Source organism: Ptychodera flava, chromosome 16 (assembly GCF_041260155.1).
Source record: "Ptychodera flava strain L36383 chromosome 16, AS_Pfla_20210202, whole genome shotgun sequence".
NCBI lineage: Eukaryota > Metazoa > Hemichordata > Enteropneusta > Ptychoderidae > Ptychodera > Ptychodera flava.
In genome coordinates, this window is record NC_091943.1 from 5,054,371 (window position 1) to 5,068,957 (window position 14,587).

At 35.7% G+C, this 14,587-nt stretch overlaps 1 protein-coding gene across 1 annotated transcript in view; it reads right to left on the reverse strand.

Annotated features, from left to right (window-relative positions):
- LOC139152599 (serine/threonine kinase-like domain-containing protein STKLD1) overlaps window positions 1-13,884 on the reverse strand; it is a 42,655-nt gene extending 28,771 nt beyond the window's left edge. The window contains exons 1-4 of the mRNA XM_070725838.1: window positions 13,779-13,884; window positions 13,637-13,667; window positions 13,426-13,481; window positions 12,220-12,264 (exon numbers count right to left, since the gene is read on the reverse strand). Of these exons, the coding sequence (XP_070581939.1) occupies window positions 12,220-12,264; window positions 13,426-13,481; window positions 13,637-13,667; window positions 13,779-13,793 (147 nt within the window). The 5' untranslated portion in view covers window positions 13,794-13,884. The remainder of the gene's footprint in view (window positions 1-12,219; window positions 12,265-13,425; window positions 13,482-13,636; window positions 13,668-13,778) is intronic.
- Window positions 13,885-14,587: the final 703 nt, after the last annotated feature.

A 14,587-nucleotide genomic window follows, 5' to 3' on the forward strand; every position in this document is an offset into this window, starting at 1 on the left:
ATATGAAGGGTGTAGCACTTGTGGTTACTGAGTTATGGACAAATATGTATATTTCAGGTCAAATGTCACTGAGGTCATGTGACATTATTGTCAAAAAAATTGAATTGCTAAGTCATCCCTATATACCAAAAATCAGACGTAGCTCTATTGGCTCGCTCAAAATTAGATATGCACATAATTAATGAGGTACAATATGTGGCGTCATAAGGTGTCCCATCATACCATATATGAAGGGTGTAGCACTTGTGGTTACTGAGTTATGGACAAATATGTATATTTGAGGTCAAAGGTCACCGAGGTCACGGGAGATTTTGTCAAAATATTTGATATATCTGTGTGAACAGAGGGACATGACCCAATCTATAAGACCCTGGACTTCATCCATGGGGACTAAAAACTGTGTCACTGAATCCTTTTTGCAATATGAATATGATGAGAAACTAAATTTTTATTTTACTTGGCCTTACACATGGGATTCTATAGACAGCTGACTTATACATGGTAGTCTATGGTGGTGTAAACTCAAAAGTCCTCTAACATGGCCAAATCGACGTGCATCTGTATGGGGTAGGGTACTATCCTTGTGCAAAGTTTGAGAGAAATTGACCAGGGCATGTCTGAGATATCTGCGTGAACAGACGGACGGATGCACACACGGACGCAGGCACGCACACACGGACATGACCAAACCTATAAGTCCTTCCGGACGGTGTCCATGGGGACTAATTAGACAGACCACGAAGTCAGTGAGCAACATACAGCTGAAAGACTATTTTTCATATTGCGATTTTAAGCCCATTTTTATCAGAAAAGGGACAAGTATATGTATATGGAGAAAAAAGCAGAAGACATATTTGTAAATTGTTTGTTAAGTGACAATCATATATGCATCTCTTGAAATTTTGTGGTTATAAGGTATAACAGTAGTGTAAGAATAATGAGGTTAGAATAAGTTAGTAAAGCTAAGTTGACAGTAATTAAGATTACAAAATTATACACTAAGCTGAGGAAATCTGAATGAAATAAATGTTGAAAAGTAGCAAAGTCATGGTCATCTTTTGTCTAATACCTTGTGTAAGTTTATGAACTTTACATAAATCTTGCTATAGATTTGTTGCTAATGGGCAATAACTGTGTTTCAGATCATTTGAGAGCAATCCATCCATGACAGGTTTAAATTGTAATATACTTCTATTTAAAGGAGAGAAACTTCTCAAATAATTTTTTTCCATGTAATTTCCTGTGAGAACACATGGACATGCGTAGGACTCTATGCTGGTGCTACCTTGATAACTAACCTACAACTTGTAACGTCATTGTCTAACCTGTTCACCCCAATTTCCTGTAGACAGGTCCACACTCACCATTGATAACAATGGGTTTGGGCCATACCATGGTAGTGAAAGACTGTAACATGTGAGGTCGTGGATACTTCATCTCAGGAATGTCAAAGTCTGTATATTGACTCAAGGATGTTTACATAACAAATGCCTAGGGTCATCTCAAAAGTGAGAATCTAAACTATGAAATATGTTTTTTTTTATTGCTTTTGATACCCAAAAGAGCATAGAAATCTCTTATACTTTGAATCAGCCATCCTGCATATTTCTAACATTCATCAAAACCTCATTTCTGTTCCACAACTCATAAAACAGTCCACAATGCAGGATTGGTGTACATTCCAAAACTACATATATGAAAGACCCCTAAAATCAATTAGTTAAAAAGGGGGGTTAGAAATTTCCCAAAACTATATAACCTAATCTCCGTTAGGCTCCATTTTTCTGAATTGGAACCTTGGAACCAGTTTATGTATCGGTACCAAATATCAACGCAGTCTGTTCAGCAGTTTTTGACTTTTTGTCGTTTACGGAAATGGACGACATCAAACACCGGTTGAAACCACCTCTATATCACAACTTCCAGTTGTGATAAAAATAGCGTCAATGACACTGTAGCTCCCATCCTGGACTATTTAGTGTTTGTTCTCTGGTCAGATATTTGAACATGTGTGAAAGGGATAAAGTGCATGAAGTGAAAATACTTAAATGTAATGTACTGGAGACAGTGAAATATGTTTAATGTATTTATTCAGAATATAAAATGGAAAAAATACAGAATTAGAAATATCGAATACTGTGATACAACCATTAACTAAACAAGTCATTGACAATGACAGTCCCTACTTGTAATAGGAGTATTAGTCTTGATGGGGCAGGGAAATGTGGTCATTAAGAAGTATCACTGGAGTGTATATGTTGAGATCTATGGGCAAATAGGTCTATGTCGTTGTTCCCAATTTGAAACACATGAGGCATGTCTTAAGTTATGGTTCTAAATCGGGAAAAAAGATCAGACCTCTAGCAGTATTGGCCAGCCAAGAAATACATATGCGCATAATAAATGAGGTACAAGATGTGACATCTTAAGGTCTAATATCCTATCAAAATTGGAGGGTATAGAACTTGTGGTTACTGAGATATGCATATATATGTATAATCAAGGTCAAAGGTCATTGAGATTACATGACATTTTGAAAAAAAAATTATATTGCTAATTAATCCCTATATGCCAAAAAATCAGACCTCTAGCTCTATTTGCTTGCCCAGAATTAGATGTGTGCAAAATTAATGAGGTAAAGCATGTGTTGTCATAAGGTCTCCCATCCTACTAAATACAAAGGACATAGCACTTGTAGTTACTTATTTATTGACATAAACATATATTTTAGGTAAAGGTCATCAAGGTCACATGACATTTGGTCAAAAAATTTCTCTCCTATAGTTATCCCTATATACCAAAAATCAGACATCCAGCTCTATTGGCTTGCTCAGAATGAGATATGTGCATAATTAATGAGCTACAATATGTGGCATCATAAGGTATCCAATCATACCAGATATGAAGGGTGTAGCACTTGTGGTTACTGAGTTATGGACAAATATGTATATTGAGGTCAAAGGTCACCGAAGTCACATTACATTTTGTCAAAAAAAATTTCTCCTATAGTTATCCCTATATATCAAAAATCAGACCTCTGGCTCTATTGGCTTGCTCAAAATTAGATATGCACATAATTAATGAGGTACAATATGTGCATCATAAGGTGTCCCATCATACTATACATGAAGGGTGTAGCACTTGTGGTTACTGAGTTATGGACAAATATGTATATTTGAGGTCAAAGGTCACCGAAGTCATGTCACATTTTGTCAAAAAAATTGTATTGCTAGGTTATCCCTATATACCAAATATAGTTATCAAAACAAACCACCAATTGTATGAAACATGGGCCTAAATACAGACAGACTGACATTCACAGACTGGCACAGAGTGATGACATTGACCCCAAGTGTGCCTTGGCCCATGGAGAGTGATAAAGATATAACAAATAGCTGAATGTAATGATAAAATAGTTAAGTATAGGCCTACAGACACTGAGGGTGAATATGTTACAGCAATTTGATTAGTTTCTTTTCGTTTTCTACTTCTGTGATAATTTTTAAGACAATCAAACTGCAAGGCAGTTTTAATATTTAATTGACATAATTAAATTTAATATTTAATATTTAATTATTTTATATAATTTAATTGACATACATGTTATCTTTTACAAGCACACAGCAAACTGTTCTTGATTTTTCATTTACAATATTTGACATAGACTGAAATACATAACATGCAACCAATATTTACATTTTGCCCATGCACCAGATACTTCAAGATTTCAACATGCAATCATTAACTCAGAAACCCTATAGGGAAAAGTAAACATTGTTTTCTTCCAGAACAGCTGGTATATCCACATCTGGAACAACTTACAAACTTAACCAATTACACAAGGATGATGACACAAGAGATAAAGTTAAACTGTGGTGAACTTGACTATTCCTTTCAAATCCTTACCTAACTTGATTGACATCTTAAACTAAAATACACTGCATGTTTAATGGCACACAAAAATACATCAGGGGTGTACCATTTGATAAAAGGGGGTTGTCTGGAAGATTGATGAGGAACATCTTTTTTATCCGATACACTGTACATTCTTTTTTTCCCACTATCCCACCTTTTCTTTTTGACAAACCTTCTGTGGCTGATTTTTTTATTGACATTTGTTTGGATTTTTTTCGAAATCTGCCAGGACCTCAGGACCCCCCCCCCCCTCCATCACTCTTTAACATTGAAAAAAACTTTGAATATATTTGTTGGAAACCAAACCTGCTGAAATCACCTCAGCTATGTTTTCTCATTATTTTTTACCGCATTTCAACACCAAATACAGTTTACCATTTCAAATGCTTACTGAATCACAACAAACATTATCTTAAACATAGGTGCCAATGTCCCTGAAGCTACTATAGACATGGATACAAATTAAGTATTTCCTGACTGTATGAAATCATCTCACTAAGGTCATCCTGGGGACCTGTTAACCAAATATTAAGCTGTCTGACCAGCGGTTTTTGAAAAAACAAGCGACCCAATAGTCGACAGAGCTCTGATGTGTTATGTAGAGAGCAACTTTTTGTGACATATGTATTGATGAAGATGGTTGAGATCTTTGATAGCTCATTTCAGGATGGCCTGACCTAAAATGGCAACATTAGCTGCAAAAATACAAAATTGATGATTTCATCATAATTATGTATAAAAATGTATACCAAATATCAAAGCCATCACATGAGTAACTTTTGAGAAACAAATATTTTGACCAAAAATGGCAAAAATTGATCCAAAAATACAAAAATTGAAGATTTCATCAAATTTCACTATATCACACTAGGAGAACCCCCAGGAACCTGTATACCAAATATCAAAGGCATCAGACAAGTAGTTTTTGAGAAACACATTTTTTGACCAAAAATGTCAAAAATTGCACCAAAAATACAAAATTGCAGATTTCATCATATATTCTATATATCATACTTAGTTTATCTGTAGGAACCTGTATACCAAATATCAAAGCTGTCAGACGAGCGGTTTTGATGAAATAAATTTTTGACCAAAAATGACAAAAAAATTCCTTAAAAATACAGATTTGCATATTTCATCACAATTTGAACAAATCCAAATTGGGTTATCCCTAGGGACCTGTATACCAAATATCAAAGCTGTCAGACGAGCGGTTTTGATGAAATAAATTTTTGACCAAAAATGACAAAAAAATTCCTTAAAAATACAGATTTGCATATTTCATCACAATTTGAACAAATCCAATTTGGGTTATCCCTAGGGACCTGTATACCAAATATCAAAGCTGTCTGACCAGCGGTTCATGAAGAAGAAGATTTTTTACCAAAAACGCCTTTTTGGCACTAATTTGTATATTTTCAACAATATCAAAAAATCAAAAAAAGCACAATATTTCAGGTCAGCCCAAAGTACTTACATGCTAATTTTTCATGTAATCTGCTCAGTGGTTATTGAGATTTTCAATTTTGACTGTTTTTACATTTTTTCACTTAATTTGCATATTTTTGGCAATGACAACTTCATTTGAACAAAATCTCATCTACAGCCCATCATCCATGTACACACCAAATATCAAGATGAAATGTGCAGCGGTTTTGGAGTTTTTGATGTTGACGGACAGACATACAGACATACAGACATACAGACATACAGACGTACAGACATACAGACATACAGACATACATACATACAGACATTTCCCTAGCCTATAAGAATAGCTTCCATTGCCATATATACATATGGCTATGGGAGCTAAAAAGCTCTAAGCCACAATCTGTTGGCATGTACTCACAATATTCAAGACAATTATCAAATAATATTAATTCCAAAATCCCTCAGTACTCGCTAGTGAAAAAAACATGTAAATAATTCAAATGATATTGCTACACGCTGTTCCCAAGTAACACTGAAATGTCTTGCGGATATCTTTGCAAATCTGTACCACACTTTGTTTTTAAAGTGTGAACAAAAATTTACTGCCAAACAGAAATCTATCAACAGTTGTCGATTAATGCAACTTGACTTCTGACTTCACATGGATATGTTCAAGTCAACAAATATTTGCTTTGATGCAGTAATAGGTCAACATGGAGCATTTCACAAAACAGGCGTTTTAGTCACAGAAAGATGATGATGTATATAGTATTTTGTTAGATATCAGTCTCAATATTTTGTCACATACTTACATACTGTAATTGTCACATTATCTCAGATGGCAAAGGATGTAACAAATACACCTCCTACTACACTTTACACAGATTAACAAATGAGATCCTACTTACAATGATTTACAATATATTGAAGACTCACCATCTTCAGAACAAAATGAAACAAGTTTACATCCATATGTGATTTACAGGTTTTAAACACAGCCGAGATCGTCAAAATAGCCACTATGACATATTATAATACAGTGGCTTCCATACAAAACAGACTGTATTTTTTAATTCATACTTATATCAATATAATCAAGATTAAACTTTCAGTCTCAAGTGAAATACACAGGTCTTGTGTAGGACTGTTTTTTTTTTTCATCCTTTTCCTTCGTGGGCAAGAAAGCATGAAACGTTCTGTCAGCTGAAATTACGAAAAATGTCAAATCTCAGTAACAGTGGTTGGCCTGAGTTACTTGCCTTTGGTCTTATAGTGATATGCAAGTAGGCTTGTGTCATGTTTTGTGTGGAATGATACATGATTCATAACTGAATGTGATTTTAACAAACTGGAAACATGAAGGTCTGAACCCCTTCAATGGTTCTACTCCGGAATAAAAAGGACGCGATGCGTACGGCGTTCTACATACTCAGTACGCCCAAATAATCACGTGATGCCGGTACAAAAAAACCCACATGTGTACTGAACGCGTATGGAAATACACGTACGTCTGTGCGCGTTTGCGCACATGGCTTTGTTTGTATCGTGGTCGATTCGAATTCCGGGTTTGGCCTATTTGAAAGATAATATTTCACACACACACACCAGTCTTTACATGTAAAATCGATAGATCCATACACAGGTCCTTCAGGTCATTAGACTCTTGCTTTCTACAACTGACATTGGACAAATATTCATTGAAATCACTCTTAAAACTCTCTCCATAAAGAGTCATTTTTGACCACCCATGTCATTACTCTGATCGCCATCTCATTCATTTTTATCCTCTGTCATTCCCTCATTGTTCTGTGTCAAAAGCCACATTAAAGTAAAAGCATAATAATTTTTTATGCTACCGTAGTATTATTATGTACTTCCTCACCTCTGTGAAAAAATCCACTTAAAATCAAGGCGACCAGAAGATCACTTATGTGCTATTGGAATAGGAAAGTAAAATCAACCTGTTTAATGTGTCTCTTGACAACAGTCCGTTACAATACATTATAAGAGGCATACTATGCTACACTGAACTTTGTAAGCTTGACATCACAGCAAAGACAAAGCTGGGGCAGAAAAGGCATTTTGGCTTTTTTTCACATTTATGGAAAGTGAACATGAATGCATACCAAGATGTATGTAAATTAGAAATAATTTCACTGCACTGTAAACTAATGTCTAAAACTTTTGACATCGTATAATTCACTGCCTCATCAAGAGATTTAATTTATTTTAGGTGGAGAAACAAGAGTGTATTAACTGCTTCTTTAGCTGTTTGTCAACATCTTATTTTTCTTTCAGCATATATGTAGATGTTGAACAATATATTATAACTAATTTTGTTAATAAAGGTGATAAAAGGGAGTAACTTTATTATGACTTTCATTGGGAACAGTCAAGACAGACATTAGCACTGTTTATTTAGTTTACGGAAATCTAGGGCAAGTTTGAAAGTTGTACAGTTTGAAAGATTGATCCAATTTTCAACATGACTGCTAAAAAATGAGACCCTTTTGAAATTTTACTATCAGACTTTGGTAAATATCCATTGTTTTCGCTATGGTAATTATATGCAGGGAAATGGTGATGAATGAGTTAAAACTGACAACTGGGGGCACACAGTCCGTGTAGCTGACAATGAGATGCCTCGTCTAACTTTCAGCTGGTTGCTCACTTTCTACTATTTTTATAGTGTTTTATACAAAGTCACAGACTCATTCTACCTGCAACTTAAAACTGATAGTGATTTTGTAGCTCATTCTTTACTATTTTTCATAGTATTTGATAGCCTGTATCAGACAGTTCACGTTTGTGTCAGCTACATAGATGATCTGCTCTCAGTGTATAGCAAGGGTAGCTAGCATAGACTTGAAGACCTGTCATCTGAAGATGCTCTATAAGTGTAGAGAGGACCCTCAAATGACAGATCTCTGAGTCTAATGGCAGTGTTGCTAAGCTGAGAACTTCTAGGGTTCACAATGTTGCACCACAGGAGGTGATAATTGTTTTCCTACAACAGTGTCACTCTGGGGGTTTGAACAAAACATCTAATTCCAGGTAGTGTGATGGCGACTAATGTACGCATTAATTGTGGATCAATGCTGAAGGCCTGTAAAGTGGCTGCAGGGTTGATTTCAAAACCGTAATCGACAATGCTCAAGATACAAATGTTTTCCAGGAACAAGGATATTCAAGCAGTTGCATTTCACTTTATTTGCCTGTTATGCCAACTTCTGATTTTACAAAAAAACATGAAGTAATTTTTCATGTGACTGCAAATCAAAGATAAAATTGTTGCAACTTTATGTGGTTCTGGCTTTGACCATAGACAGTAGAGGTGGAAGAGGATTCCCCCCATCCTCTACTGTCTATGCTTTGACATCACTCATTGATTCAAATTAAATGAGAAGTTTTTGAGTGTTTACAGGCTTTACAGTAGCTTGTATGTGCTTTTTCCCCCCCACTTTTACAAAACTTGATTGCATTACCATATGCTCTATAGCAAACAAGACGACATGTTAGTGCATGTTAAATTAGTAACTGAAGACACCGTACTTGTTATTTAACACCTTTCGAATTGATAACCTTATGAAATATTTTAAGAATTGTTTGCTGATAACATTATGTTTACAGTTATGTTTAACAAAAAGTATCAAATTTTTATGTTTTGTTAATTTCTCCTGTTATATAGACGAAGTCCAAGTTATTCAGCCTGTTCCGGCGTCAGATTGTCTAACAAGGAAATCTACTTATTAGATTACAATTTCAATGGAAAACAAAAGGCGATAACGCTCCATAATCTTCTTGTACACTAAAGCGAACTTGATCCCGGGGATCAAGTCCCTGGCCTTTAAACCCCAGCTGAAAAGGCCTAGGATCGGGATTAACTGAGGTGTTAAGAAAATTATAAGGCGTTTCTGTCTTTTGTCTTCCTTTGAGATTGCAATCATTATATAAATACATGTATGTTACTTGATTTTTAGATTAAGTCCGAAGGGGGGGGGGGGGGGGGGGGGGGGGGGGGGGGGGGGGGGGGGGGGGGGGGGGGGGGGGGGGGGGGGGGGGGGGGGGTTAACCAAAAGATTCTTGTGACCTGAAACTGACCATGACTGACGAAAACAAATGTCTTTCACTAAGATCAAAAACTATAGTAGTAAGGAAATATTTTACAATAAAAAGAATTTCCCCTCTAGATGTGATTTAATCTGCTACTCTAAGTGCATGGTGGTTCTAAATCTCTCCATTGGTCTGTGTCTGTTACTCCAACTATTATCAGTGCCTACATTGCTACATGCTGGCATTTATTTTGCTTCAGGACACAACAGGAAATAATGGAAACAGTCCATTACTTTAATCCCCAGCCAAACATCAGAAACATTCACACAATTGCAATACAGGTGAATCTAAATGCAGAGCCACACAGCATGAATGGAGACTGATATCGTGATATTTGATAGTCTGCACTGCTTACACAGGATTCAGAGCAAACACAGAAAGGGTGTTACTTGATAGCAACGCATTGATCACTATTGTTTGACTAAACTTTATTAAATGATTGGTTATTTAAGTTAAAGTGATGTGTCTTTTTTCTGTGAGAAGGATTTGTCCCTTCTAGCATAAAGCAATCACATTTTTAGACCATCAAAAACTTCAACAATCATGTGAAATATGCTGGACTAGGAATACAGCCTTGCAACCACCTGTCATCTGCATAGCCTAGCTGTGTTATCTGAAGTCAGATTGGCTCCATTCAAAAACTAATTTATACAACTTATTATCTCTGAGGAAAGATTTACTCTTGATTACATAGAGTTTTTCTTGATATATGCAAAGTTCCACTGGAATGGCACTTCCCTCTGCAGTATATAGGTTTACATGAAAGAGTTAATGAATGTGCAAAATGCTTGGTAAAATCAGTAAAACCGTGTAACATGCGGAATATATTGAAACTTAGATTATCCTTTAATTACATACATGTATAAGTCTAGAGAACAAAATTAGTTCTTTCAGCCTGACGACTATACAAATACGAGAAATCCCTGTGTAATGAAGTTCAAAAACAGTAACGAATACATTTACATTAAATTGTGTGTCCTACACACACTATATCAGACATAAATCACACTTTGACGTCAAATTTCAAGTTTTGCTGACACCTATGTTGTACAACGGCAATTAATTCTTTACAATGCAGTTGGAAGAAAGCAGTTAGATTCTGTATTATATTGGTAGACATTTTAATTAAGCTGACAGAGTTAAGCTTAATCACCAAAAAGACCAGCACAATACCGACTGCTTAGTATTAGGGTAAACCACCAACAAATGGATGTTAGAATACTGTGGATTATCCCATGAATGCAAGTTTTTTGTGTGGACTGAAGATTTCAGTAGTGAGGCTACGATAACTATTTAGTTAGGTATACAAAAACAACAAAGTAAGATCTTACAATACTGTAAATGAGCAACTTCCTTATTAAAAGTAAAATGGTATTTTTTTAAAAGACAGGTCACAGCATTTATGTAAAACATTCCATTTTCCTTTGAACAAAAGTGGTACTAAACATAAAATGTCTACAAGACTAGAATAATCATTTTAACGACCTGGTCAAAATATTATAGATATACTTTACACGGAACTATTCAATCCTTTCTAGGTATTCTGTGAGAAAGAACTAGTATCAAGTAAACTTAAAGTTTAATTGAGTGCTAGCTTTAAAATTTAAGGTATTATTGGTGTGTCTAGTTTCATTCCATTGACCTTTTAAATCAACATTGCAGATTGAATTAATTCACAAAAAATGTTACCACAAATCTTTAACTGATTGGAACTTTACATTTTCACTTTCTTTCATGTACACCCCTTTAAAGGCACTGTTCGTGATCCCTGGGATCGCCTTTGTTTTAGTCTGTAAGAGGATTATGGAGGTGTGATAGCCTTTTGTTTTCCATTGAAATTGTAATCTGGTGGGTAAATTTTCTGATGAGACAATCTGGTGCCAGCACATGCCTTTAAAGGCCTGTGTCAGGCATCAGATTGTCTTGCCAGGAAATTTACTCATTAGATTACAATTTCAATGGAAAACAAAAGGCTATCACACCTCCATAATCCTCTTACATACTAGCACAAACTTGATCCCTGGGATCGAGTCCCCTACCTTTATTAAGGCTTTATTACATTTGCTCAGCTTATACCTGACCAGGACTGTCCATCATTTTATTGAAAAATACATACTCTGCCCATATTCGTGGGATACCCTTTTGACCTGAAAACTAGAACCACCTGATTAAAACCGTGATAAGATAAGCCACTTGACATATTGAAAATGAGCCTTCTTGTTTACACACATCCTAACAGTTGGAATATTGCATAATCTGCTAATCAATTTAAACACCTTTACATTTTTAATATAACTTGGGTGGGATATTACCTTGACTGGTTCACTTACATGGAGGCAGTGTTTTGTTTTGACCTGTACAAAGCTTGACACTTTTTCAAACCAAAAGCTTTCAATTTGATGCTAAACATTTCAGACAAAGCTTTGTGTAAGGTGAATATTACGGTCTCATCATTTCTTAGTTGCAATGCGAAATTGAATTTGTCGTATGCTAAATAAGTTGGTGGTAGGAAAAATTATTTATCATTTAGGGTATGATAATGTATTCTAATACTACAAATTTGATGTCATTATTTGTATGGAGGTTATTGTATGGAAAACACCACTTTGAAAAAATTGCTTCAGTGAGATCTGATCAGTTTAATTCATTTCTAATTACATGGATCATGAAAGGTGGAAAATAGAGACCCATGCTACCTGTTTATTTCTGTCCTTACTTTCATTGATTGCAACTATTGTTTTCCTTTTAGTGACTCACCTCCTTGAATGCTTTGTTGGCTTCACCTTCATCATTGCATTCAACCTGTAAACAGAAACCAATCAAGTAACAAACTCATGACCAAATCTACATGAAATTACACAATGAGAGACGAACCATATTGTTACTTATGTAGGGTGTGGTTTAAATAGGTCCAGCCAAGCAATGATAGTTAAAAAGGTGTGATGTCGAATGGGTCATTGAGTGTTAAAAAAGCCTGGTCTTTTAAAGCTAAACTTGTCTGGCTGTCTAACTTAATTACTTTACGTTATGGTAATGCAACTGCAGACAAAGCAGTTTACGCAAGCTGTTTGTTTGTGATTTTTTGCAGATGGGCAGGGAAATGGATGAACAGGTGATACGCAAACTTTGGAGCGTCAGTTATGAACTTCAATAAAACTATTAAAATATGAAAGTAGTCAACATTCTCTGTGGAATAAAAAAAACTAGACATTTGGGAAGTGGATAGACAGGTGATTTTTCCTGATGAGCAGGTGGGAACTTTCTTACTCTTGCTCTGTATGAAACTTGAAGAAGGCTCTATCAGTAGACTGAGACTATTATTTGGCTTGTTCTGCAGAGTTTGCGTGTGGGAAGGAAAAGACATGTGACAAGCGAGAACAGGGATTTTTTTAGTGTGGAGGAGACGGCATATGGAAGCAGGAAGACTTCCTGGTGGGGTAATGTGGGGGGGGGACACTATAAAGAGAAGGGGAATCTTTTTCAAAATCGTATCGTAGATGCAGGGTAGTCAGAAACAGCTCTATTAGTTTCCCCTCTAAATTTTCATAATTTTCAAATATGATAGAGAGGTACACCTTAATTTGAAAACACCTTGGCTGCCCCTTTAAACATACCGTAAGTTTTGCTATCTGCAGTTGAAACCAGACACTTGTGAAGTCGTTTTGGAATATTTTGGGAAACCCAAAGTTGTTTCACGTGACGGATTGTTCATTGCAAGCTGTTTCAATATCAGAATAAAGTTATACTAGCTGGTATCTCTATTTGATCCTATCATGGAGGTTAAATCCTGGTAAGTTTATAAGTACGCTTAGTTCGTACCCATTTTCGCACCTGCGATTATAATAGGCGAGGTAATTACATAACAATCTGTTTTGAACGCAGCATGCCGCAGACACCTCACTCGCCGTTCGACTGCTATTTACACTATGTACGTAAGCTTCATTTTGTCGTAATTTTACTGACCTTTTTAAGCACATACTGTTTTTTGTCGTTTCTATCTTCTACTAGAAATACGGCCCCTGTGAAAAGACACGGAAATCTATTCAGGATACTCTCTATAGTAATACTGACGCTAATTTGTCGGCTCGTAAAGGCAAATAACTCGGTACAGTGCACACACAGATGTGTGTACGCAGGAACTGCACGGCGGCGACACAGCACGACATGTCCTCACCTTGGGCGCCTTTTCCCAGTCGCTGCTTGATCTGAAACAGAAATGAAAGAATTGACAGTTATTTTTAACATCAGACAAACTCTATGGTACCAATTCATAGCGAAACTATCAATGGCGTGAGGTAAAAAAATAGGAGAAATACCTTATAATTCTCCATTGCTGTCCGCTAGCTAGCAACGCTTGACAACATTGGTATACGCATGCGCACTTAGTACTTTTGCAAGTCTTGAATCCACCGCGAGTTTTTGAATGACAACACCAGTGCGGTCCCGGGAGTGCGGTATACCGTACACCATGGCATATCAAACACAAGACTTGTACGTATTATATGTAAGTTACTAAAGGCTTTGAAAACTTTTCACATAACTAAGCATTAGTTAATTACTGAATGCGAAACATTAAAAATATTGTAATGGTTGTAATAGTTAAATGTATTTCCTGATTTCAAAGAATACTCACCCGGGGGATAAGGTGTCATTATAGCAAAAGCGTTAAAAAAATAAATTTATGATAATGAGTATATTGTTGATAAAAATGTGATATTTCTGTAATTAATTCTAAAAGTACCCCACTTAAATCGAATCCTGAATGCTGATCAGTATTTTTGTAAAATTCATGCAGTTGTTGTACGGACCATAGACCCTCGGGAAAAACTTATTAATAATAAATTTATGATTATGAATATTTTGACAAAAATATAATATTTCTGTAATCATTGTATACTTGCAAAAGTATCTAACTGCACTGGAATCCTGAATGATGATCAGTATGTATGCAAATTCACGCAGTTGTAGCACAAACCCTGTTATTAATTTATGCAACATGTAAAGCCCTTGAGGAATACCATAAAGTAGACAAAATTCAACATAATGTGCAGTAGAGACGTGTGCATGCAGTATAAATAGATGATGTGAAAAAATATGCGTTTTTATTTTAGGAATAGTCATAATT